General features: G+C 42.1%; 4 protein-coding genes across 5 annotated transcripts in view; 2 read left to right on the forward strand and 2 right to left on the reverse strand.

The window, feature by feature from the left end:
- Window positions 1-31: 31 nt before the first annotated feature.
- ube2d1b (ubiquitin-conjugating enzyme E2D 1b) lies at window positions 32-6,468 on the reverse strand. The gene is made up of 7 exons (XM_058406631.1): window positions 6,213-6,468; window positions 3,235-3,298; window positions 3,117-3,148; window positions 2,599-2,676; window positions 2,409-2,514; window positions 1,692-1,785; window positions 32-550 (listed from the first exon to the last, which is right to left on the reverse strand). The coding sequence occupies exons 1-7, from the start codon at window positions 6,234-6,236 to the stop codon at window positions 505-507; spliced, it is 444 nt and encodes a 147-aa protein (XP_058262614.1). The 5' UTR covers window positions 6,237-6,468; the 3' UTR covers window positions 32-504.
- A 723-nt stretch (window positions 6,469-7,191) lies between these two features.
- On the forward strand, window positions 7,192-11,029 carry tfam (transcription factor A, mitochondrial). The gene is made up of 7 exons (XM_058406630.1): window positions 7,192-7,662; window positions 7,878-8,005; window positions 8,478-8,548; window positions 9,047-9,196; window positions 9,957-10,052; window positions 10,162-10,218; window positions 10,320-11,029. The coding sequence occupies exons 1-7, from the start codon at window positions 7,580-7,582 to the stop codon at window positions 10,572-10,574; spliced, it is 840 nt and encodes a 279-aa protein (XP_058262613.1). The 5' UTR covers window positions 7,192-7,579; the 3' UTR covers window positions 10,575-11,029.
- Window positions 11,030-11,674: 645 nt separating this feature from the next.
- zgc:171971 (uncharacterized protein LOC569690 homolog) lies at window positions 11,675-16,959 on the reverse strand. Of its 2 annotated transcripts, none has more exons than XM_058406628.1 (9): window positions 16,864-16,959; window positions 15,265-15,440; window positions 15,092-15,138; window positions 14,864-15,012; window positions 14,661-14,785; window positions 14,493-14,589; window positions 13,223-13,488; window positions 12,986-13,138; window positions 11,675-12,763 (listed from the first exon to the last, which is right to left on the reverse strand). In XM_058406628.1, exons 2-9 carry the CDS (start codon window positions 15,430-15,432, stop codon window positions 12,638-12,640), a joined length of 1,131 nt encoding a protein of 376 aa, XP_058262611.1. In that variant the 5' UTR covers window positions 15,433-15,440; window positions 16,864-16,959; the 3' UTR covers window positions 11,675-12,637. The 2 variants fall into 2 exon arrangements, with proteins under 2 accessions (XP_058262611.1, XP_058262612.1); XM_058406629.1 differs by having other exon boundaries at window positions 16,876-16,946.
- Window positions 16,960-20,292: 3,333 nt separating this feature from the next.
- The window catches only part of LOC131363494 (protein bicaudal C homolog 1-like), a 79,312-nt gene continuing 73,037 nt past the window's right edge, over window positions 20,293-26,567 (forward strand). The window contains exon 1 of the mRNA XM_058406073.1: window positions 20,293-20,683. Coding sequence (XP_058262056.1) covers window positions 20,494-20,683 — 190 coding nt within the window. The 5' untranslated portion in view covers window positions 20,293-20,493. The remainder of the gene's footprint in view (window positions 20,684-26,567) is intronic.

Raw genomic sequence — 26,567 nt, forward strand, 5'->3', positions numbered from 1 at the left:
GGTATAATTATGACAAAAAGCGTAAACCGTGTCATTTTAAAACAAATTTTAATGGAAAAAAAAATCAAGTATAGTTGCAATTTAACTATACAGTAAAAATATCTAAAGAAAATGAACTTGATTGAACGAGAAGTCGGTTAATTCCCCTCTCCTGGGGTAACTACAGCTGTACAACGGCATGCCAATCTTAAATACGATCGCGAATAAGGATAAAGAAAATGCAGAAAGTGCCCCGACACCGCCTGGAGGAGGGGGGAATGGGGCGGGGGGGGGGCAGAGGGGGCAAAAACGCACAGACTGAATAATGGTTTTCTGTTTTGTGCAAAAGAAAACGCTCCCCTCTGAAATACTAGTTCAGCTATCCTTATTGGTCATTGCAGATAATGGATGGTTATCAATACAATGTGTTTAAGAATATAACCTAAGTTCTCTCTCTCTCTCTGTTTTTTTTTAGATACTAGAATTGACAGTGATCTGTGACTTAAAAAAATGTCCATTAAGTCTTCACATTGCATACTTTTGGGTCCATTCTCTTGCTAGTCTGTTGTATCTGTAAAAAAAAGAAATAATAAAAATGTCAGAAATTCTCTCTCTCTCACACACACACACTCACACACACACACACATGTTCTGTATAACTGGTACATTCACACTGAGGGGAAAACGGTTCACTTGAGCAACTTAAAATGCTCTTAAGGGAAAACGGAGGATTTCCCTACATAATATATTCCAGGTAGAACCTGTTTGAAAGCTAGAATAATCCCTTTTTTCCCCTCATAAAAGTGTAGAATTACACTCGCTGAGCGTTTTATTACGAACACTGTACACCTCCTTATGCTCTCAAAACAACCTCATGGCATGGATTCCTCGAGAAACATTCCTTTGAGATTCTGGTGCATGTTGATATGACGACATCCATCACACAATCCCTGCAGATGTGTTGGTTCATCCTGTGAACCTCCAGACATCCAGAAGGTGTTACACTGGGTTCAGATCCTGTGAGTGGGAAGGTCACTGAAGAACACTGAACTCATTGTCATGTTCATAAGATACTCAACACTGTGGAATTCAAGTGATGACTGAGCGTGCCCAAAGTGTGTCAAGAACACATTCCCCACACCATCACATCACCTCCACCGGCCTGAACTGATCACACAAGGCAGGCTGAGTCCATGGATTCATGCTGGTGCCAAATTCTGTGATCATTCTCAGCAGAAATCTAGATTCATCAGACCAGGCTAGGTTTTTCAATCAATAGTCCAGTTCTGGTGAGTCTTCTTGACTCAGAGAAGCTGAGATGATCTTCAGTTGTAGCTCATCAGCCTCAAGGACTGACATGTTGTGCATTCTGAGATGCTTTTCTGCTCACTGCATTTGTACAGAGTAATTATTTTAGTTACTGTCAGCTTCGAATCAATCTCCATTGACCACTCACAGCAAGAAAAAACATTTTCCAAGAAATCAGCAGTAACAGAAATACTCATACCAGCCCATCTAAGCACTGGTCATTATATGAAAGTCCTTCCCTGTGAAAAATCTGTGTGATTTTATGTATCTCACTGCTGCCACACCAATGAATGAACATTTGTACAGGCGTTCCTAATAAAGTGCTTGATGATTGTATAATTCAATAACATAATAAGAATAATATTATTTAGAGCAGAATTCCCATGCCACAGTAATAGACTTACTTCTCTTTGTCTGATTTGTAGATGTGTGCTATGTCTGGGACTAACGGGTCATCAGGGTTTGGGTCGCAGAGCAAGGAGCATATGGACAGTAGAACTGTATAAAAAAGAAAACAAAGTACAGAGTGGTCAGCCAAGGCAGAGCAGAGATACTGTCACCACCTTTACAAGCTGTTTTATTCCTCTTATACCACAGAGACATGCAAACTATTACCATTTTTTTTATTTATTACTAAGTAATGTGTGCTTTCTTCCTTGAGACAAGTTTATTCCTGTTCTCACTTAACGTTATAGCAGCTATAAACACTCGTTCCCTCACCAGCATCACTTCCTCCTGCCTTCTTCAAAATAAAATTGTTTGCAGAGAAACTGGAAAATACAACGTCCTGTCCTGTTTTGGAAAACTTCCTGACACCCGAGATTCCTGTTTTTAGATGATTTAGAATGTCCACCATACAGGTCTCTGTATATATGACCTGAATATAAGTTCACTGGTCAGGGCAGTGATCAGAGAGTCGGCCATTTTAAAATCTCTCTACTTTTATAATGTATTTAAACAATGTCAAAGATGTCGGTCCTGCTGTAGTGGTGAGTTTGTAGTCGTACAGATCTCTGTATACGAGCTGTTACTATAGTAACAGTAATGTATCAGCCAGTCAGATTTGAGCATTCATTAGCACTGTGGAATAATTATAATATATCAGAATAAAGTGTCTGTACCTTTCGAAACCGTTAGTGCTGGGGACCACTGTGACCTCAGGATGTCCAGGCAAATACTTCCGTTACTGTTTATGTTGGGGTGATAGATTTTGGTTGTAAATGCTACCTGTTTAAAAGCAGAAAAAGATTTATAAGGATCTGTTAAGTGGAATTGCTGTTGGAATGGAAGGGCGGGGTTGTTGAGGATTACCTTCGGAGGCTTGAAGGGGTAGTCTGTGGGAAAGTGGATGGTAAGGAAGAAGACGCCGCCTTGGTACGGACTGTCAGTCTGTTAGAGGAAAGGAGAAGCAACAATGAATGACGTTATATTTCATTCACTAAATCTGACCGCGGTCATTCTGGCATATCTGCAGCACTGGTCTGATTCTGTCGAACCCCGGTGCACCGGTGCACATCTTACGTCATCACGAATACACAAACATTTCCATTCAACATGTATTATTTTGGTGCAAATACACGCACTAAGGCACCTGACTTGTCTCTTGTGTATCCACTCATACTGCAGGCGTGTTGTGGAAACTAATGATGTCACACGCTGAGGTCACTTTACTTCCTGAACGAGTGCAGACCCGAATAGCAGCATGGTTTCGGTGCGACACCTCCTACAGGTAGTCTCGAGCTCATGATTAGAGCTTTCACGTTAACAACTTTACATGTAAACTGTTTCAGACAAACTGCTAGTGTGAAAGCCAAAGAGAAAATACTTACAGGTCCCATTATTGTTGCCTGCCAGTGAAACACTGCAAGAGATCATAACATGAACTGGACATCAGAAAGGCTAGCGAGGACAAATAAAATGAATTCATTAATTCAAAAATAGACCTACGGTCATCTCCGACAGGTCCAGCTGAGCATTGTGCAGGAGGGTCCCTTTGCAAATCTTGAAGCTCCTGAATGACACACACACCATAAAAAAACACTTTTTATAAAAGTATACACCATAACAAAGCCCCATGATGGACAGGATTATATTGTGTGTTAACATGTTCCCCGACTACCAGGAGTTTATTATAAATATTTATCATAAAGTTCTACTTCAGAGGTCTTGGTATTTGGGTGTCATGATAAGTACTGATTATTCAGCATTCAAGTTACACCAAGCACCTGGATTTCTGTATTCAGGTAACCTGAGTAACGGGTATTTGGTGTTTAGGTGTCTGAGCTATTTTTAGCATTCTTTGTGTACAGTCTCAGATGTTTGGGGATGAGGTAAACCACCTAGTGCTCTGAATAACCACTTATAGACGTGTTAGGAGGAAGTAGAAAAGATCTAAGAGTCTTACAGTAAACCATTGTCACAGATTACACTTTTAAGCTGCGGTCATTAAACCTCCAGGTATGCAGGAAGTTATTGTAGTGATGGTAAAGTGAAAGTCATTAACTACACGGCCTACTACACTAAACTAATATGGCTGACTACACCAATCGGGCATAACATTTTGACCACATGCCTAATACTGCCTAATCATTCACTGTGTATTCTGACCCCTTTCTATCAGAACCAGCATTAACTTCTTCAGCAATGTGATCAACAGTAGCTCGTCTGTTGGATCGGATCACACGGGCCAGCCTTCTCTCCCCACATCCATCAATGAGCCTTGACCGCCCATGACCCTGTCGCCGGTTCACCACTGTTCCTTCCTTGGACCACTTTTGATAGATACTGACCACTGCAGACCGGGAACACCCCACAAGAGCTGCAGTTTTGGAGATGCTCTGATCCAGTGGTCTAGCCATCACAATTTGGCCCTTTCGGTCAAACTCACTCAAATCCTTACACTTGTCCATTTTTCCTGCTTCTAACATCAACTTTGAGGACAAAATGTTGACTTGCTGCCTAATATATCCCACCCACTAACAGGTGCCATGATGAGGAGATACTCAGTCTTATTCACTTCACCTCTCACTGCTCACAATGTTATGTCTGACCGGTGTATATGAGTGACTGAACTTATTTCAGTCATTTTTTATCATTTTTGGGCATCTCATATTCCAGCATGAATGTCATTAACAAGCTCGATTGTTTAAAGGTAATGTTAGTGAGCTGAAAGTAGATGTGGTCATCTAACCAACACACCCTTTTGTGCGCATTCCAAATCTATGAGCATTACCACTGAGATGTTTCTCCTTTGCTCTTATAACAACCTTCCTATTCTTCACTGTCCTGCACAGAGTCCTGCACAGAGTCCTGACCTGAACCCCATAAAACACCTTTGGGATGAATTAGAGCGGAGACTGTGAGCCAGACCTTCTCGTCCAACATCAGTACCTGACCTCATAAATGTGCTTCTACAGGAGTGGTCAAAAATTCCCACAAACACACTCCTAAACCTTGTGGAAAGCCTTCCCAGAAGAGTTGAAGCTGTTATAGCTGTAAAGGGCGGGACAACTCCATATTACATTCGTATACACTCTCATGTACATGTAAAGACAGATGTCCCAAAACTTTTGGCCTGATTTGCAGTCTCCGCTCGAATTCATCCCAAAGGTGTTCTATGGGGTTGAGGTCAGGACTCTGTGCAGGACAGTCAAGTTCCTCCACACCAAACTCACTCATCCATGTCTTTATGGACCTTGCTTTGGTCACTGGTGTGCAGTCATGTTGGAACAGGAAGGGGTCATCCCCAAACTGTTCCCACAAAGAGCATGAAATTGTCCAAAATGTCTTGGTATGAAGCTGAAGCATTAAGAGTTCCTTTCACTGGAACTAAGGGGCGGAGCCCAACCCCTGAAAAACAACACCTGAATTCAATGATTTGGAGGGGTGTCCCAAAACTTTTGGCAATACAGTCTATTATGACTGTAATGCTAAGGTTTTAGGGCATCAGCACTTCCAGCTGGCCAACACCCGGTCCAGCCTTAAGCTGTGTATCTAATACTGTACACACCATCAAACTACTCAATACTGAGTGTCGCCATTTTACCCCTGAGGAGCGGTTGCGTAGCAACCTCTGACGTCATATCTCGATATCAAAAAGTCAGCCGCACTTCCGCATTCCACAACACCGGAACTGGTTTCAGGTGAAGGCGCAGCGCAGGGAAGCAGCGGGGTTGTGAGTTCAGTGTAAACCAGAACACTCCAGAATTGTGTAAACTCACAACAACAACCGAGTCACATGGGGGCTCTGAGGAAAGGACAATAAAGTGCCAGAGTGGAAATAAAAAATGCTTAGCTGCAGTGTTGTGCTCTAGGTGAAGAGCGGCTAGGCTAAGCTTATTATTCCACAGCTTTGTTTAGCCTGGGCCTTTCTCCAAACTGACCGCTGGGTAAACAAAACAAACGTGTAAACAAGCACATTACAACCAAAATCTTGGATGTGTACAAAACCAGGGAAACGGACAACAAACACAAATATAGCCTTCTACCGTCAAACCGAGCTTAAATAAATAAATATATAAATAAATAAATAACGCCACGTCCGAGCACAACAAAGTAAACAAATAAATCTGACGTCAAATAAAGCGCGAGCAAAACTGAAAGCAGGAGCGATGACAAAGCACTCTATATGTAGATTTATAACTCTAATGTTCATACATAACTATAACACAGTCTAAGAGTTAGCTAAGCTAATGTTTAGCTAGAATCCTGTGTGTGTGTAAATAATATACACACAAGCAGAAAGGAAACGGCACGTGCACATAGACTATATAACACGCGTCTTCCTGGAACCAGACGTTTAGAAATAAATATAAATATTAATATAAATAAATAAATAAAACAATGCTAGGTTAGCTGCCTGGAGAGAAAACTTTATCCTTTATCTGTTTTGACTGTCAAATTCCTCCATGATGTCCACTTCTTACCTTCTGTATTCTTTTTAACGCCATAGCACCGCTGTGTGTGTGTGTGTGTGTGTGTGTGTGTGTGAGAGAGAGAGAGAGAGAGAGAGAGAGAGAGAGAGAGTGAGAGTGAGAGAGAGTGAGAGTGTGTGTGTCAGCTCTAGAACCGTGCCGATAATGTGTCTAAGTTTATTGCTATAGAAAGAGCTAACAATACTTTGTGTTTCCCTGAGAGAGGAGCTGGTGTAGATGATGGGAGCGAGACTCGAGCAACTTCTACTTCCTGGATCGAGAGGTTACGTTACAAACGACTCACCACGCCATGTATATGCACACTTAGACTTACGCAGGATAGGTATCAACATGGCGGCGTGTAGGGCGCCTATCTAGTGCAATAGTGCGCGGTTTAGGATCGAGCCGTAAGATGTTGACCGACGTCAAAATAAAAGTCTTATATCGGGCTAGTCGATTTGGTGAACAAGGAGTGCTTTCATTAGTGCTAGATTCGTCGGTGTGATGGAGAAAAAAAACACACAGAGAGCAATGTTCTTATGTAAATAATATTTAAATAATACACAAAAACGTGCATTAATTGATTTTATTTTACATATCTTCACTCTGGAGTTGGGAGAAAAAATGATTAAACAACGTCGAAACAATTACACTGAATAAATAAATAGTATTTATTTGTTTGTTTGTTTGTTTATTTATTTATTTATTTATTAACTAACTACTACAAAAAATACAATACAAACAAGATTATCTATAACGGTTGAGAACTACTCGATCCGTACCGGAAACACGATTTGTTCTGCGCATGCGCGAACAAGAGATTTCAACATTATATTATATTATTAGTAGTATTATAATAACTACAGTATTAGAAACACCCGAAAATCGTTTCGTCATACTTCCAGACAAGAAGCAGACGCATTTCCGCACATGCGCAGTACAAATCGTGTATAGTCAGTACACACTGAAACTTCCGCACATTTTCAATCACAGTGGGGTTTTTTTGCATCTAGAAAATAGTCTGATTCTATTCACATCTATTTAACAAAAAGCTCAACATAACATCCTTCCCAGACAGGTTTATCTGGTTGATCAGAGTCACGTGCAGCTACGATTAAAAATACACCGAATGTACCACTAGGAATTTCAGACTAGTCTGTCGTTATCCCACAATGCACCTGGGCTGCAGAAGGCGCCTTCCATGCTGCTGCAGAGGGCAGGGGTCTTCATGTAGCTTTAGCAAAACAAACTCGATAATCTAAAGAGTTTAACTGTGACTGACCCTCTGATATCCACACACCGGGTCAGAGTGTTGGAGTGTGTGTGAGAGAGAGAGACAGACAGAGTGAGAGTGTGTGGGACTGAAACTTATTTGCAGGATGGCTCCATTCGGATTGATGACAGTTGGCGCTAATTTTTTGGCCAGATCTTGGGGTGTGTTTTCGAGTGCAGTTACTGTAAGGTAAAGTATGATAACTGTGTGCGTGTGCATGTATGTATGAGTGTGTGTGTGTGTGTGTGCTCCTGCAGGTGCTCTTGTGTCGCTCCAACATTAAAATCATTGTGTGTGTGTGTATATGTATGTATGTGTGTGTAGTGGACTCCTTCACAAGCCGTTCACTTGCATGTCTTTCTCTGTATCTCTGTGTGTGTGTGTGTGTGTGTGTGCTCCTGCAGGTGCTCTTGTTTCGCTCCAACATTAAAATCCTTCAGCACCTCGACTGGTGGTCCCCCAAAAAGGCCCCTGACCGCGTACCTGCGATATGTGAAAGAGCAGCAGCCCATCGTGGTCAGACAGAACCCAGGTGAGGTGTTAGAAACTATTTGCCCCCAGCTGCCCCTCTCAGAGCTCCTTTCAGGGGAAATCTGACAGTACTCAGAATGGCACTAGATGATGTTGTGTGATGTCACCAGTTCATTTGCATATTCAGTGAATATTCATCTCCACCTTTTGAGTTGAAATGAAGGATGAAGATTCGGACCTATTCGGAGAGTTAATCGCAGGGAAGTGTGTATGTTTTTTTTTTTTTTGTTTTGTTTTAAAGTGATTAAAGTCACATTCAGAGAGCAGTCAGCGATTGGTCATCGGGTCCTTTGGAATTTTATGGGAATGCAAATGGAGTACTGATAACGATGATGTCCACATTCACAATGTGTTTATCTGCTGTATTTAAATATCTGACCACTTGTTTTGTGGATTTGTATCTTGTGTCAAGTGAAAAAAAACACCTTGTGTTTCTCACTGTTCCCTCTCTGTTATGTTCATCAAACCTCCAGACATCAAAGCTGTGGACATTGTCCGAAAGATTGCACAGCAGTGGAGGACCCTTACACCAGAGGACAAACAGGTAAGTCTGGTTAAATGAGTACAGAAATGGCCTTCGATTCAGAAAGGTCTCCTGATACTGTGTGGAAATAAAGTAGACAGTGCTGGAGACTCGTTTCTCGTGATCCAAACCTGAGCATAAATAACAAAAATGGGTATAATGAAGATGGTATGATCAGTGATCCGGGGAAGCTTTCAGTGAGGAAATGTTTATTTAATGTTAATGAGGGAGATTCCGGGGTCAGAAATTTGTAGTAAGTTTTCCGTTATGAGTCTTCAAGAACAAGAGGGTTTGTTCCTGTCTGTCTGTCTGTGATGGAGTGAAGGAATGTCTGTTTATATCTGCTATAAGTGAAAATAAGTGAAGGTCATTTGTTCTGTGTCCAGTCCACTTTGGAACAGTGAACATTTCCCCCCTGGTTAATTTCCATAAGGTTTTATTCTTTACTCTGTTTATTTACCTGAACTTTTTTGCTGAACAGATCATTGACATCATTTCTAATCGCTGTGACTCCTGCAGCCTTTTGAAGAAGCGTCCATAGCAGCCAGGGAGCAGTACAGAATCGACATGAAGGCATACCAGGATCAGCTGACCCCTGCGCAGTCTGCAGCTATCGCCGAGGAGAAAAGACAGAAGAAGGCGAAAAGACGAGCAATCAGGAAGAAGAGGGTGAGTGAAGGATCAGTGATGCCCACCATAGTTGCATAGCACAGGAGTGGACGAACCGGTCACTAATTAAAGAAACGAAGATCAGAAGGTTTTGAGTTCAAATCCTAGGTCCACTAAGCTGCCACTGCTGGACCCCTGGGCAAGGCTTCTCGACAGGGTCATTTACATTTCTGGCATTTAGCAGACGCCCTTATCCAGAGTGACTTACATTTATCTCATTTTTATACAACTGAAAGTTAAGGGCCTTGCTCAGGGGCCCAGCAGTGGTAGCTTAGTGGACCTGGGATTTGAACTCAACCTTCTGAGCTGAATTCCAACACCTGATGTCTGATGTGAACATTAACAGAATGTCACGTGATTGGCTGATTGGATAACCACAGAAATGTACATGAATTCCTATTAAATTGGCCACTGTGAGCATAAAGTATATAAAGTTTCTGCAGTTCTTTTGCACAGGAGTGCAACATTTTAACTTGAACTGCGCTAGTTCAGTCACTCAGAAATACTCTTCATGTTCAACCAGTAAACCAGCAGTGAAGCTGATATGACCGACATTAACCGACCCCCTGGAAGCTCCACCCCTTCATATCTGTAGCCTAACCTTTTGACCAGTGCTGATGTCTTCGCTGGTTTTCCCGAGTTGATTTTAAGCTGCCGTTCTGTGTATGATTTCTACTACCATAGAAAAGTGATTTTTAAAATATATCTACTTGTCTAGTAATTATACAATTGTTTATCACATCGTTTTGTTTTGTTGTAGGAACTGAACAGTCTCGGCAAGCCCAAACGCCCCAGGACGGCCTTCAACGTTTTCATGGCAGAGCACTTTGAAGAAGCGAAAGGAAGCACCATGCCGGTAAAGATCTGTCTTTGCGGTGTAATATTTATCTTCGAGAGCGATTATGGATTTTTCGTACCGTGAACGTCTCATGATCGTAACGTTTTAAAGCCTTTTCCTCTTCCAGGGCAAAATGAAGTCTCTGTTTGAAGACTGGAAGAGTTTATCCATCTCACAGAAACAAGCAAGTCCAATTTCACTGCAATTATCTCAGTCCAGATTTTATTAAGTTGATATCCATCTAAATCAAACTGTGTGTGTGTGTGTGCGCGTGTGTGTGTTTAGATATACACGCAGCTAGCAGAGGATGACAAAGTTCGTTATAAAAATGAGATGAAGGCGTGGGAGGAGCACATGACTGAACTCGGGAGGGAGGATCTGGTCCGACGGAAGGAGTCACGACGGAAGAAGGCGGCGACTAAAAAAGGCAAAAAGAAATCTAGAGTGAAAGTGTTAAAGGCCAAAGCACCGGTCAAGAAAACAGCAGGGAAAAAGACTGCGTCTGCCGAACCAAAAAAACCGAGTAGCACTAAGAAGTGAGCGGTACGTGTTGAGAAGGCACGCTCCGTCCTTAATAAAAAAAAACGTTTTGGAAAGATGTACGCTTCCCTGATTGGTGCTGCTTGTTCATGAGTATTTTGTACTGTGAGAATAGAAAAAAAGGCCAGTTTTGTGGTGGAGTCTTTGCTTAAACAGCCGTCACACATCGGGTGTAGTCCAGCCTGAGTCCGTATGACTACTGCGCTTTCTTCTGTTTATTACCTTCCTAACTGAAATAATCACATTCATTTTTTGTTTTGTAGAACGAATATCTTCTGTATCATGCGCAAAAAAAAATCTCAGTAGCCATGTTTTGCATCATATCATTTTTCTTAAATAAATACCAACATTTTCTACTAAACAAGCACCAACAGTATTACACATTACAACAGGAATTGATGACCACAAAGTGGGAATGTCATTGGAATTTGGAGTGGATCTGTGTGATGTCAAAATCTCTCGTTTTATACTGACCATACCTGGAGGTCACAAACATTTCGGCTGAACGACACCAAAGAGACGTTACAACTTTTGTGTGACTCCCTAAGCCTTGACCCCTGTACTTTTTTTTATTCCTGATTTATAATCTAGCATTATTGCAACACCACTGAATAAAAACCAATAGGTTACAGACTGTTAGTTATCTAGTGTGAATGGTGATTAAACGTGTTGTTAGAAAAAGTGTGTCTCCTTTCTACGGTCACACCCGACTAGCAAAGACCAGTAAAGAGTAGAACATGAGGCAGTTTGGGGTTATAGTAACATAATCCATGCTGGGATGGTGTGATCCTGTTACCTTCCTGATGTGTGTTCTTGTTCTATAACAGTGTACACAACACGTGTTATAAGCTCTCATAGAGCTGTGTGCTACTTCTTACAGAATGCAGGTCTTTTAGATAAACTGAACAGTTTTTGGTTGCTCAGCATGTTGGGTTCTCCTCATTATTCACCGTGACTAAATCTTCAGGATCGTAGAGAACCTGGAGTCTATACCAGGGGAGTCTGGGCACAAGGCAGGACACACACACACACACACTATGGAGAGTTTAGTGATGCCAATCCACCAATGCATGTATTTGGACTCCATACTCCACGCAGGATATTCAGTATATTCAGTGTCTGTTTAATCATCTTCCTTTGTTGCGATCGGGCAGAGCAACGCCGTATTGTTGAGGAATTAATGGTAGTGGATAGGATTTCAGTGGACGATGGGTATGAGTGTCAGGAGAGCTATAATTCCTTAAATTAGCCCACATCATTCAAATGTGTTTTACTCACAACACGGTGCGTTGTCATGACAACTAACTTGGGAAGCTCTGATTAATGCCATATTTCACTTACTTGGTAAAGATTCCATGTACACCGATCAGCCATAACATGTTAAAGTTAAGTGAATAAGACGATGATCTCCTCATCATGGCCCCTGTTAGTGGGTGGGATATATTAGGCAGCAAGTCAACATTTTGTCCTCAAAGTTGATGTTAGAAGCAGGAAAAATGGACAAGTGTAAGGATTTGAGCGAGTTTGATGAAGGTCCAAATTGTGATGGCTAGACCACTGGATCAGAGCATCTCCAAAACTGCAGCTCTTGTGGGGTGTTCCCGGTCTGCAGTCGTCAGTATCTATCAAAAGTATCCTTTAAGTCTTGTTAGTTGCGAGGTGGGGCCCATGGAGGCTTACAGGACTTAAAGGATCTGCTGCTAACATCTTGGTGTCAGATACCACAGCACACCTTCAGGGATCTAGTGGAGTCCATGCCTTGACAGGTCAGGGCTGTTTTTGCGGTAAAAGGAGGACTGACAATATTAGTCAGGTGGTCATAATGTTATGGCAGATGGGTGTAGTACACTGTAAGAAATAAACTACATTATACCAAGGAGATACTCCAGGGAGAAATTGTTATCTACAGTCAGCTGACAAGCAAGTTTAAAACGTAACAATAAAATACGACGTTTAAAACATTGCACGTGCCAGACAGCACTTCAGTACAAACATTCTCGGCTACACAGGCTGTCTGGAAAAGCTTATCCTGTATAAATAGTATTCAAAAATGGCTGGATGTGTCATGAAGCCTTGACCCTTTTTAGGAGAGCATCGAAGTCAGGGGAACACACCAGCTTGTGTCTGACGTCCCCAAGCACCGTCATGTCGCCGGTCAGACCCTCCGTGAGCCGGACACACACCAGTTGCTGTAAGAGTAAACGTAGAAACGTGTTCATAGTGTAGGTGTCTTCTCTAAACCGTTTCGCAGTACACATGTCGATGCTCCACAACAGTCATTTTGCCTGCTACACCCAAATGTGATGAACGGTGGCCTCTAGGATTAAGACAGCTGTGCTAGATGTATAAACAGAAATACAAGTGTACACGTTTACAGATTTCCACCTGTCTAGCAGTCTGTGTAATCTCACCTGGAGGAAAGAAAAAGCTGCTCCTTCAGACACGTCCATTGTAATGTCCCCTATGACTAGCTGCACTTTGCCCGATTTCCTAATTTGCACTTTTCCTATGTATCCTTCAGTGAAGTCTGAGAGGACAGGCGCTGCCTCTTTCTCCACCGGGTCCTAAAGCATGACAAACACCTGAGTATTAGAAATACGAACAGTGAACAAGCTGCGGATGACGAGAACGAATCCCAGTGGACTTACTTGCGTTTTCACATGAGAGGCACGCTTGTCTTCGACATCACATTTTTTCCCCAACTTTTCACTTTTTGCAGCTTTTTTTGGGACGGGTACGGTGTCGGGAAGCTGGATGAATAAAAGCTCTTCCTTCTCAGATATGCTCAACTGCCGGAAAAGTTCTCCGATGCTTGGTGGCTGAGGACCGGCGTAGGATCTGCTCGTCAATGTCGGAATCTTTTCGTGTGTTTTTACTGACTTGGACAAAGTGTGATCAGAGAGAGATTCTTTTACTGTGAAAACAGAGTTGGAGATGAGAAAGGATGGACATTCAGCTCTATTCAGTCATTGTATTACATTGTAATATAATTATATTGACCATCAGAATTGAGTGGCAAGTTTTGTGCTTTTCCTTGTGCTAAAATCTTTCCATATAGACCAGGCATCAAATTCAGAGCGCTACTGAAGAGCTCCTGATGTTCATGTATTCTAGCCACATGACAGTAAATACACTACTTTAGTAACGGTTAAGGCTCTGGGTTACTGATCAGAAGGTTCAAGACCCAGCACTGCCAAGCTGCCACCTTTGGGCCCTTGAGCAAGGCCCCCTTGCTCCAGGTGAGCTGCACCATAGCTGACCCTGCACTCTGATTCCAACCCTCCAAGGAAGGGATATGTGAAAAAAGAATTTCAAAGCACAGTAATGTACACCGATCAACCATAACATTATGACTACCTACCTAATGTAGTGCTGGTCCCCATTTTGCTGCCAAAACAGCCCTGACCCGTCGAGGCATGGACTCCACTAGATCCCTGAAGGTGTGCTGTGGTATCTGGCACCAAGATGTTATCAGCAGATCCTTTAAGTCCTGTAAGTTGAGAGGTGGGGCCTCCATAGAAACTTACAGGACTTACTTTTGATAGATACTGACCACTGCAGACCGGGAACACCCCACAAGAGCTGCAGTTTTGGAGATGCTCTGATCCAGTGGTCTAGCCATCACAATTTGGCCCTTTTGGTCAAACTCGCTCAAATCCTTACACTTGCCCATTTTTCCTGCTTGTAACATCAACTTTGAGGACAAAATGTTCACCTGCTGCCTAATATATCCCACCCACTAACAGGTGCCATGATGAGGAGATACTCAGTCTTATTCACTTCACCTCTCACTGCTCACAGTGTTATAGCTGATCGGTGTATATGTGACAAATAAAGGCTACTTAGTTACTGCAGTATATAAACAATATCAACCTATTCCTTCATTTAACACTGTCCTGTAAAAGATTTTGAACCTACATGACGCCTCTGTCTGCAAGCAGCTGGACGAGTGATGCAGTGGAAGTCGGATCGGTGTCTGCTTGGGGTCATTTTTCAGGCCTGGATCATCTATGAACTACACAGTAAAAAAAAACTGTTAGAGATGAATGAAAAAAACTTCACAGAATTAAATAAAAATTCACTTACATCGTCTCGCTGAAGCTTTTCTAAAATTTCATCATCATCATCTTCAGGAACGTTCCTCTCCTTTTTAACACTCCTAGTAAGGACTGAAGGATCACAGTCGCTTAGGTTTGTGTTCCCCCAGCTTCCTGTGAAAGGAAAGAGGTAGAGTTACTCTCACTGAGTACTGACACTGGGTGGATTCTGGTGTGAAATTATTTCTTCACCTGTTTTCCTGAAGGTGTCTGCAGGACCCTGTTCAAAAATGGAGTGTGATTGAATAGTCTGGGGTCTTTCTCTACGCCTGCGCTCTCTCTGCCTGTCTTCCCGGTCTCTTCTCTCCTTCTTCGGAGCAGAACGCGGCTCCTCCTTCAACCTGCGTGAAACAGAAGGGCTCGGTTTGTGAAACGCTACACTGACCTTGGCTTGGGAATTATTTTCACGCAGGTACTTACTCATCTTTGCTTTTACGAATGGAATTGACGTTTGGTACAAATGTTTTCTGCAAGAACAAGAACATTATTCGAGTCAGTATATTTATTATACATATCTGCTCGTACGGTTCCATAAGGTTGTTGGTTCAAATCCCAAATCCTGCTTTGGGTCTATGCAGTGTTAGCAACTGGACCTTTTTATATCCTCCGAGCGTCAGGTCTCTGGAGCGCAGGGACGTGAGTCTGCCTGGAGGTGGAGGACTCAGTAATGAGCGTCCTGCCAGTCCTCTTCCCAAAGAGAAAGTCGGACACAGAGACCCAGATGAACTGGCCACAGGGTCTCCGTCACCACCTTCTGCCATTCTGTAAACTGCCAAATAGTACTCATGTTCAGGCTAGAGTAATTAATATAGTATCGTGGAGATAATTACAAGATGATAATAATAATAATAATAATAATAATAATAATAATAATAATAATAATAATAATAATAATAATAATAATAATGAAAGAGTCCACTCAACACCAAAATGGATATCGACAGATAAACTAGTTTGTGTAGCGCATCATCTTCTTCTTCTTCTTTCGGCCTTTTCCTTCAGGGGTCTCCACAGTGAATCATCTCTCTCCACCTATCCCTATCTTCTGCATCCTCAACACTTACACCCACTAGCTTCATATCCTCATTTATTCCATCCATATACCTCCTCTTTGTCCTTCCTCTTTTCCTCCTGCCTGGCAGCTCCATGTCCAACATTTTCCTACCAATATACTCACTCTCCCTCCTCTGAACATGTCCAAACCACCTTAATCTGTCCTCTCTAACTTTGTCCCCCAAACGTCCAACATGAGCTGTCCCTCTGATGTACTTGTTCCTAATCCTGTCCAACCGTGTCCCTCCCAAAGAGAACCTCAACATCTTCAGCTCTGCTACCTCCAGCTCTGACTCCTGTCTCTTTTTGCATTTTCTTATTTTCCTGATTGCTTGCGAAATGCTTATAGACATTACCAAGAAAAAACAGACGCTCAGAAGCTGTGTCTAGTGCAAGTGATCCTTGGTCCCTCTGATGTCAAGAACCCCTGACCTCCTCACCCCAACACCTGAGTCTGATCTCTCTAATGCTCTTGAAGCTGGATGACCACAAATCCCCACAACATCTAAGTAAAAAGCCTTCACAGAAGAGTGGAGGTTATAATCAGGGCAGAAACAGGGATTTGATGTGAAATGGGATGTTCTGAAGCATACATGGCTCAGGTGTCTACAAGCCTTTGGAACTATTTTATTGAGACCCAACAGGTCCAACATCGATTTTCATGTCGTTTAGTAGTGCGACTTTAGGTTAACTTAAAAGACTTTTAGGTTAGACTTTAGGATGATGATGATGATGATGATGATGATGAAGAGGACACACTAGCTTACATTAAACGCACATAAGCTTTGTGTATAGTTATCGCGCCAGTGCTGAGAGAGGGCGTTACTTTCCAGGCTATATCCCAAATTCATCCATACTCCCTCTAGAAGTCCACTTACTCACGCAATGACGCAATGCTTTCTCCACTCGACCTAGTGCACTACGACTCCGAAAGGTAGGCTGGTTGAGGATACGGAAGTGCGCGCGCGCGCGAGCCTTTTTTCATCTTGTTAGCAAAAGGCTATCCGAGCCGACTAAAGAAAACCAGCGGCGCTTGTTTTCTTGCGCAACACGAAACAAACATCCACACTGTGTTACAGAGCGCGTTATTAACACACACACACACATATATATATATGTAATAATTATGCAAGACTTACGTTTGTTGTTACCTTTATAGCATATTTTGTACAATTGAGGTCTCACAGCCTCCTAGCTACAAACATCTTTGGTAACCTACGATCACGTGACCAAGCGTTACGCGTTTCTATTGGACGGCGTGTGAACCAATGGGAAGAAATACATCGTGTTTTTGTTTTTAGAGCGTTAGAGTTATTGTGTATTCGTGATATCCATAAATGATATAAATTCACCTTTTAGGTCGTTTATAAGATGCTTCTGTATATTTTCATAATTGTAGACATATTACATAGGTCATAAGTCAGCTTTATATCCAGCTGTTCTTTCCTACAGTCTATACTCTTCTGCTGTTTAAACTGTGAATAAATATGATGTTTCTAGGCAAACTTTCAAGGAGATTTCATCTTGAAAAATCTTAACAGCATCACATTTTTTTCAGACAATTTACGAAACAAATCTAATCCTAAATCGTTCAGAGAGACGAATTTAGACAATTTTCTTATGACGTAATTGTATGGCGGGAAAATTTCACGCCTTGCAAATATTTCTGAAATTAGCACTGAACACGTCACCATTTTCTCTCAGTAAATATATATTTCTAAAGGTGCTATTGACATGAAATTCTCACCAGATCCACACATGCAAAGAAATCAAACCATAAATGTCCATAATGTGCAATAATGTGACATGACACAGGGAAAAAGTACACATGAACATTTCTTCAGATGCTCAAGCTGGCCTTTCATAATACCAAGAGATGTCAGTATTTCTCTCTCGGTTGCAGGTGTAGATTTTGTAGATTCAGCATAATTTGTTGATGTTGATCTTTCGGCTGCTCCCTACATGTGTGAGGGGTCACCACAGCGGACTAAAGGCATAAAACCTGTGCCAAGTTGTTGTGTGGACTAACACAGTTAGTTAGATTACTGACGTAATTTTTTTTAACATGAATAACCTTTTATATGTGATCACATTTGCACATACCAATGTTGAAATGCAGTTGCTATGGCTAATTACATGTTTTTTTAAAATGAAAAAAAAAAAAAACTTGTGACCATATATTGAAATGTATGTGATATTTCCATAAATGTAAGGACTGTGCTGCTAAATGGTGAAAATCTGAACATATGGCCAAATGTATGTGGCCCCCTGACCTACACAGCCATATGTGCTTGTTCCAGATTTAGTGTCTCCTTTTGCTGCTTTAATAACTTCTACTCTTCTAGGAAGGGTTTCCATTAGATTTTGGGGCATAGCTATGGACACAAGTGTTTTCCTGAGGGTAGGGACTGATGCTCTTTTTTTTTACCTATCCTAAGGCATCTAGAGATGGACCGGCTTCAGCTGGATTCTGCTTCATGAAGATTTCAGACCTTCAGTGAGAAGATACCATCCCCATGTGGACTATGAGGACAACAAGCTCCTAATCAATACACAAAATAACATTCTACATTCCCTGTAACTCCATCACTGAGCATCTGAAGGCTAGAGCATGGAGGAGTTGGTGTTGAATCTATAATGAAGTCAGATGTTGAGCTAATTTATGAGTTGCTCAGGAGCTCCTGGTTATACGACTCCAACTGTTTATGACTGTAGAAAAGACATTATTCATAATCACACTGTCCAGTGTCCCCCAAATGAGGATGAGCTTCCCTTCTGAGCCTGGTTCCTCTCAAGGTTTCTTCCTCTTATCATCTCAGGGAGTTCCTCCTCACCACCATCACCTCAGGCTTCTCATTAGGAATAAATACAAATAAATTTAAATATATCTAACATTAATCTTGAACTTTTTGTACTATATTTCTTATGTTCTGTAAAGCTGCTTTGTCCATTTTTTGTTCAAAGTACTCTACAAATAAAATGAATGAATAGAATTGAAAATGTTCAGTGAGGAGACCTGATGGTTTTCAGTGTGGTTAAGATCAGAGCTCTGTGCAGGACACTCGAGTTCATCCACTTTATCTTTGACACGTGATGTCTTCATGGAGCTGATTTTTTTTGTGAACAGGAGCATTATGCTGGATCAGGTTTGGGCTTCTTGGTTTCAGTGAAGGGGAATTATAATGCTACAGCACATAAAGATGATGGTGATGATGATGATGATGATGGTGGTGATGATTATGATGATGATGGTGGTGATGATGATGATGTTGATTATGATGATTATGATGATGGTGGTGATGATGATTATGATGATGATGTTGATTATGATGATGATGATGGTGGTGATGATGATTATGATGATGATGTTGATTATGATGATTATGATGATGGTGGTGATGATGATTATGATGATGATGATGATTATGATGATGATGATGATGATGATGATGATGATGGTGGTGATGATTATGATGATGATGGTGGTGATGATGATTATGATGATGATGTTGATTATGATGATTATGATGATGGTGGTGATGATTATGATGATGATGTTGATTATGATGATTATGATGATGGTGGTGATGATGATGATGATGGTGGTGATGATTATGATGATGATGGTGGTGATGATTATGATGATGGTGGTGATGATGATGGTGATGATTATGATGATGGTGGTGATGATTATGATGATGGTGGTGATGATTATGATGATTATGATGATGATGTTGATTATGATGATGATTATGATGATGGTGGTGGTGGTGGTGATGATTATGATGATGATGATTATGATGGTGGTGGTGATGATGATTATGATGATGTTGATTATGATGATGATTATGATGGTGGTGATGATTATAATGATGATGGTGGTGGTGATGATGATGGTGATGATTATGATGATGATTATGATGGTGGTGGTGATGATTATAATGATGATGATGATGGTGGTGGTGATGATTATGATTATGATGATGATGATGATGGTGGTGGTGGTGATGATGATGATGATGATTATGATGATGATGATGGTGGTGGTAGTGGTGATGATGATGATGATGATGATGATGGTGGTCGTGGTGGTGATGATGATGATGGTGGTGGTGATGATTATGATGATGATGGTGGTGGTGATGATTATGATGATGATGATGGTGGTGATGATGATGATGATGATTATGATGGTGGTGGTGATGATGATGATTATGATGATGATGGTGGTGATGATTATAATGGTGATGATGATGGTGGTGGTGGTGATGATTATGATGATGATGATGGTGGTGGTGATGATGCTAGTGGTGGTGATGATTATGATGATAATAATGAGGATGATGATTATGATAATGAGGATGATGATGATGATGAGTTATTCAGTCTTGCTTGTGAAATAACTCACTGGACCCCACAAAATAAGCGCAGTTCGCCTTTTGTTAACTTGGTGTCGCATGTGGACCACCGCGCGCGAGATGAAGACAGTCCTCCTGTCCTGCTCAGAAGTTCCTCAGAAGGGCGGCGCTCTTCTCCTGAGCGCAGTTAAAGAGCGCGCTCCCGATCGGAGCGGAACGAGCGCAATGCCTCGCGCGTTTTCCTCCCGCCTTGGGAACTTAACGGGACCGCGTTCGATGGGAAGAAGACGTTATAACGCCTGAAGAGCGCTCGTAGGCAGTGTGTATCGCATTGTGTGTGTGTGGTGTGTGTAGGTGTGTGTGTGGTGTGTGTGGACACCGCGTTGTGTTGGTGGGAAACGCGCGGACACCATGGCCGCCGGGCGCAGCTCGGTGAGCGGACTCATGCAGCAGCCCGAGGCGCCGAGCTCCAGCGACTCCCCACCGCCACACGGCTCCGAGGACGAGGAGCAGCACGGCGGAGCGGCGGCGCCCCACGACCCCGAGTGGACCGAGGAGAGGTTCCGGGTCGACCGCAAGAAGCTGGAGCTCATGCTCTTAGGTAAAAGTTCTGCTCATGAGTTGAATCTAAACAAACAAAAAATGCTGGTTCCGCTGATTCGGATGTTTTGGCTACTAACGTCCACACTGAGTAGAACGCCAGATGTTCGAGCTCTGAACTAAATAGTAAGGCCACGTCCATACCTCTGTACACCATGGAAGAAACAAACCTCAAATAGTACTTTTTATATACATAAACAGCGTCATGATGCCATTTAAAGCGCTATTAGGCGTTATTCAGTGGTGGTTTGGACTGAGATTAAGACATTATTTAGACTGCTTTGTAAAGAGTGATGATCTCTACACTGTTCCACTCTCAGTCCAGTTTAGTGTCAGTAATGTTATAAAGGAGAGTTGAAAAGTTTTCACTTATGCTTCGAGTCGTCCTGCACCGTTATCTGGACAACTTTCTTTTCAGGGTTTCTTATTCAATGCAAATGTCATCTCTGGACATTTTTTCTTTCCTGACCACATCCGGTCAGCTTTACAACCTTTAATCACTGCTTTTCACATCTGGAGACTTTAAAATCCCAAAAACCTTTCCTCTGATGTCCATTCCTTAAGTTTTGTTTACTCCAGAGGACATTTATTTATTTTCTCCATAAACAAAAGCCAGTATTCTGACACAGTTTATTATTAATAGGACTGGTCAGTCTGGTAATGAAATGTGCTGCAAGACTTTGTTGTAACGAGCAAATACATAACTGTTACATGATGAATGAGATCGTTAAACGTTTTATTGTTTTGGTGTCCGCGTACTGACCAATCCCAGCCACTCAGTATTAGTCCTTTGTATTTAGTTTGTATTCGCTTGTATGTTTAACTGGATAACTTTAAATCTTGTTTGTGTGTGTGTGTGTGTGTGTGTGTGTGTGTGTGTGTGTGTGTATATATGTGTGTGTCTGTTGTAATTACAATATCATATTTTATCCATATTGTACAGATGCTGCCAATAGGAGTCAGTGTTGAAACACACAGTCCATGAGACTATCACAATGCTTTTACCAGGTTGTTTTGTTTCTTTCTTTCTTCCCAAAATGCTCTGTTTTTATTCAATATTTGGCAAAAGGAGGTCAGGTACGATTTCTGCACTTTCATAACAAAACACTTTTGACACTGAGGAAGCTAGAGACTCCTTTACATGTAAAATAAATTCCACGGACCTCAGATCCAGATATTAAATTTATACAGTAATGTTTTTCTAGTTATTAGAGCCATAAAGTTCCCACAGACAGAACTTGTACAGGGTTGTGATTTCCACCACTGCATCTAAATAAAAGACCACAGACCCCATGACCGTGCTTCACAGACCCCACTATGTCTTTTGTACCTTCGATTCAAGAACCTGCCAAACGTCTAAACATTCCATTAAACTCACTATCATAATTGTAGGTACTGTAACGGTGTAATAGAGTTGTAGGTACGTCACTCAGAAACACAGCAGCCAGAAAAAAATAACATCTACCCAAACACACCGGTCACTTTCAGCCTCACTTCACTCGAGTCACTCAGCTGTCTGCTCAGGGTGTGAGAAATAAAACAACATTCATTCATCTTCAGTAACCTCTTCGTCCTGGTCAGGGTTGCCATGGAGACGGAATCTACAGTGGGAATACACCCTGTATAGCATGTTTGTCCATTTCAGGGCATCATGCACACAGACAGGCAGAAACTGGTGTAATTTAGTGCCCCCAGTGCACACACACCCAGTACCCTGAACTCAGCCTTATGTCCACTTAAATCTTCCAAAGTTTACACATTTTGTGTAGCATTTTAACATGGGAGTATGTTGCTATTAGTTATCAAATGGTGATGGAGACCGGTCAGAAAGTCTGCTGACCCCTGTCCATTGAGGACAATGCCTACAATGGGCATGTGAGCATGAGAACTGGACCATGGAGCAATGGAAGAAGAAGGCCTGGTCTGATGATTTTTTTTAGATTATGTGGATGTCTGTGTGCATGTGCATCTCTTACTCGGGGAAGAGATGGTACCAGGATGTACTCTGGAAAGAAAGAGTTAGTGTGATGCTCTGCCCAATGTTCTTCTGGAAAACCTGGCATTCATTTGGATGTTACCCATACCACCTACGTAAACATTGTGCATTGTAAATACATTCCTTCATGGTAACAGAATTCCCTAATGGCTGTGGCCTCTTTCACCACCCTGCCACACTGCAGGAAGTGTTCAGGAATGGTTTAAGGAACATGACAAAGAGTTCAAGGTGTTGACTTGACCTCCAAATCTCAGTCTGATTGAGCTTCTGTTAGATGTTCTGGACAAGCAAGTCTGATCCATGATCCAAGGCTTCACTTCACAACTTACTATCTTGTGGAGCTGTTTTGGCAACACAAAGTGAATCTACACATTATTAAACAGCTGGTTTTAATGTTATGGCTGATTTGTGTATAACCCTGTTTATGCTTGCACTACAGTTCCTAACATTCCCTAGTGATTTATGAATGGACTATATTGAAAATATTTCCTCCCCCAGTGGCTCCAGAGCCAAATGGTGATTCCTTGGCAGTCCTAGAATGTGAACCCACAGCTTTTCAGTAATCCCCCCCCCCAAAAAAAAAAAATTGGCGGTGAGGTAACCATCCGATCGTACACCATGACCAACCGTGTCTGAGCATGACACTGGAACGACCCTGCTGTTCATCCGTAGTTCACATTGCATACAGATTCTCTTTTAGTACTGACCGCACAGTCCAGATCTTTGTCACAGAAGAGAAACTAAGCGTAATGTATTGTATGCTTTTCCGTACCGCTTGTTCCTGGAATGACATTTGAAAGCAGTTGGATGAGGAAGAGAGAAGTCTGACTATAATATGAATAACAAGCTCACCGTGCCAAAGTAAACGTAACAGACTTATGACTGTTTGATTAGATAGATTTAATGCACAACGTATACCGGAAATTCAGATATAAATTCCTCAACAGCTTTGATCTGAAAGCTGGCACAGCTGAGGTTCACCGAGTGATGGATCTGTTGACCAATCCATCAAAAGTATGTTAAAATAAAGCCCAGTGACAGACTTTGCTTAGTAACAGTTAAGCTTTACCTCAAAGTGCCAGGCACACAGGCCTCACACAGCATGTCCTGTCACTGCTCAGATGCTTTCTGCACTGATTTCTTTCTTTGGCTTCTGTGTATCTGAGTAGATGTATGCGTGTGAAAGAGATATTTTCCATTCCCAAGCTTTTAAAGAATTTTACCCGGCTGCTTCGTGTTGCCGTAGCTCTCGGTCATCAGCTTAATCGCATCGCACAGGGTTTATTTCTTCAAGTGTTTCAGTACCGAGAGTGTAAGCAGAACAGGTGCCAACACCGTTGAGACCTTCAGAGCCGATTGATCAATATTCAAGGTCCTCTCGGTCTCTCTTTTATCAAGCGTTATTATAACGCTCGGATGGTGACGTTAATTATTTGGCTTTAAAATGGGTTTATTTGGATTGGCGCTCGTGCCACGTCGCAGCACAACGAAAGGCTTCTGGATTTAAACTCAAACTCAGAATCGGCTGAAACTGGGTTTTTTTCAACGTCCTGGTCCACTTCCATTAAGCAGTTCAGTCCTGAAGCATTTGGAGCATGGGTTTGAATTCATCATGTGGGCCTGGAGGTGAAACGACACCAAGACATGAGCGAGAAAGCATATCTGTTTCCTGTCTAAAATTAAGGCTCTCTATGTGAATTCTTGGAAGCCCACCTGCTTCCAGTACCCAAGTCACACACTTTATGGACATATGGTAGTGAACTTCTCACGGAAATGTTGAGGAGTGTCACTGGTGTGTTTTGTGTTTCGTCTGGTGAAAGATAGGCGCTTGTGAGTTTGTGAGTTTGTGAGAGCAGCGTGCATTGGCATGGAAAATATGTAAAAATATGAAAAAGACTGGAGAACAGAAAACATACAACTGTATTAGGACATGTCCAGGAAACTCCCCCATATATTGTGTGTGTGTGTGTGTAATACATCTATCAGAGAATTATATTGAATTATATTATATATATAATTATATAGAGAAATGTATTACACACACACACACACACACACACACACACACTAAGCCCACTAAGTTATGAAATGCAAAGTAAAAATGACAAGAAGCAAACTTCTGTAAACAGACTCAGCTTGTTCTGGTTAAATGATAAACATTAGAAAGCGTACACCATAACGCTTTACAGATTATATATACACTATATTGCCAAAAGTATTCGCTCACCTGCCTTGACTCGCATATGAACTTAAGTGACATCCCATTCCTAATCCATAGGGTTCAATATGACGTCGGTCCACCCTTTGCAGCTATACGAGCTTCAACTCTTCTGGGAAGGCTGTCCACAATTTTTAGGAGTGTGTTTATGGGAATTTTTGACCATTCTTCCAGAAGCGCATTTGTGAGGTCACACACTGATGTTGGACGAGAAGGCCTGGCTCTCAGTCTCCGCTCTAATTCATCCCAAAGGTGTTCTATCGGGTTGAGGTCAGGACTCTGTGCAGGCCAGTCAAGTTCCTCCACACCAGACTCTGTCATCCATGTCTTTATGGACCTTGCTTTGGTCACTGGTGCACAGTCATGTTGGAAGAGGAAGGGGCCAGCTCCAAACTGTTCCCACAAAGTTGGGAGCATGGAATTGTCCAAAATGTCTTGGTATGCTGAAGCATTCAGAGTTCCTTTCACTGGAACTAAGGGGCCAAGCCCAGCTCCTGAAAAACAACCCCACACCATAATCCCCCCTCCACCAAACTTTACACTTGGCACAATGCAGTCAGACAAGTACCGTTCTCCTGGCAACCGCCAAACCCAGACTCGTCCATCAGATTGCCAGATGGAGAAGCGCGATTCGTCACTCCAGAGAACGCGTCTCCACTGCTCTAGAGTCCAGTGGCGGCGTGCTTTACACCACTGCATCTGACGCTTTGCATTGCACTTGGTGATGTATGGCTTGGATGCAGCTGCTCGGCCATGGAAACCCATTCCATGAAGCTCTCTGCGCACTGTTCTTGAGCTCATCTGAAGGCCACATGAAGTTTGGAGGTCTGTAGCGATGGACTCTGCAGAAAGTTGGCGACCTCTTCGCACTATGCGCCTCAGCATCCGCTGACCCCGCTCCGTCAGTTTACGTGGCCTACCACTTCGTGGCTGAGTTGCTGTCGTTCCCAAACACTTCCACGTTCTTATAATACAGCTGACAGTTGACTGTGGAATATTTAGGAGCGAGGAAATTTCACGACTGGATTTGTTGCACAGGTGGCATCCTATCACAGTTCCACGCTGGAATTCACTGAGCTCCTGAGAGCGACCCATTCTTTCACAAATGTTTGTAAAAACAGTCTGCATGCCTAGGTGCTTGATTTTATACACCTGTGGCCATGGAAGTGATTGGAACACCTGATTCTGATTATTTGGATGGGTGAGCGAATACTTTTGGCAATATAGTGTATATATATATATATATATGTATATACATATTAGACACACAGCCTCTAAATATACAGCATCTGCATTATCTGATTTTTGTTATCCAGTCAAGCACAGCAGCATGTACTTGAGATCTACAAATCTGAGATCAGTGTCAGTGCTTTTCCACTTTTCGCGTGACCTAACCTCAAATAGTTCTGGCCTGCAAAAAATCACCAGTTTTCTGTCTATTGCTTTTCTTCTGGAACTGAAGATCAGGGACTAAAACAAAAAACAAAACCCAAGTGTCATCTTGTAGCCACGGCAACGGCTCTAACAGGCCCCAGTGCAAAACAGTGTAAAAAAAAAATAAAAGACAAATATGCGAAAAATCTCATTTGCCATATTATTTTTGGAAACAAAGATGAGCTAAACCCCTAGCAGAGCCGTAAACGGGGCGGATTGCGGAAGAGACGAATATTT

This window comes from Hemibagrus wyckioides, linkage group LG13, assembly GCF_019097595.1.
Source record: "Hemibagrus wyckioides isolate EC202008001 linkage group LG13, SWU_Hwy_1.0, whole genome shotgun sequence".
NCBI lineage: Eukaryota > Metazoa > Chordata > Actinopteri > Siluriformes > Bagridae > Hemibagrus > Hemibagrus wyckioides.

Coding starts and splice junctions, on each gene's coding strand:
- zgc:171971 (XM_058406628.1), bottom strand. CDS start 15,432: ATGGCAGAAGGTGGTGACGGAGACCCTGTGGCCAGTTCATCTGGGTCT. Junction 14,786..14,863: donor AGACACCTTCAGGAAAACAG/GTGAAGAAATAA, acceptor TTCCTTTCACAG/GAAGCTGGGGGAACACAAAC. Junction 13,139..13,222: donor CCTCTCATGTGAAAACGCAA/GTAAGTCCACTG, acceptor GTCATGCTTTAG/GACCCGGTGGAGAAAGAGGC.
- tfam (XM_058406630.1), top strand. CDS start 7,580: ATGGCTCCATTCGGATTGATGACAGTTGGCGCTAATTTTTTGGCCAGA. Junction 8,006..8,477: donor CGTGGTCAGACAGAACCCAG/GTGAGGTGTTAG, acceptor TCAAACCTCCAG/ACATCAAAGCTGTGGACATT. Junction 9,197..9,956: donor GAGCAATCAGGAAGAAGAGG/GTGAGTGAAGGA, acceptor GTTTTGTTGTAG/GAACTGAACAGTCTCGGCAA.
- ube2d1b (XM_058406631.1), bottom strand. CDS start 6,236: ATGGCGTTAAAAAGAATACAGAAG. Junction 3,149..3,234: donor TGGACCTGTCGGAGATGACC/GTAGGTCTATTT, acceptor GATCTCTTGCAG/TGTTTCACTGGCAGGCAACA. Junction 551..1,691: donor TACAAATCAGACAAAGAGAA/GTAAGTCTATTA, acceptor TTTTTTTTACAG/ATACAACAGACTAGCAAGAG.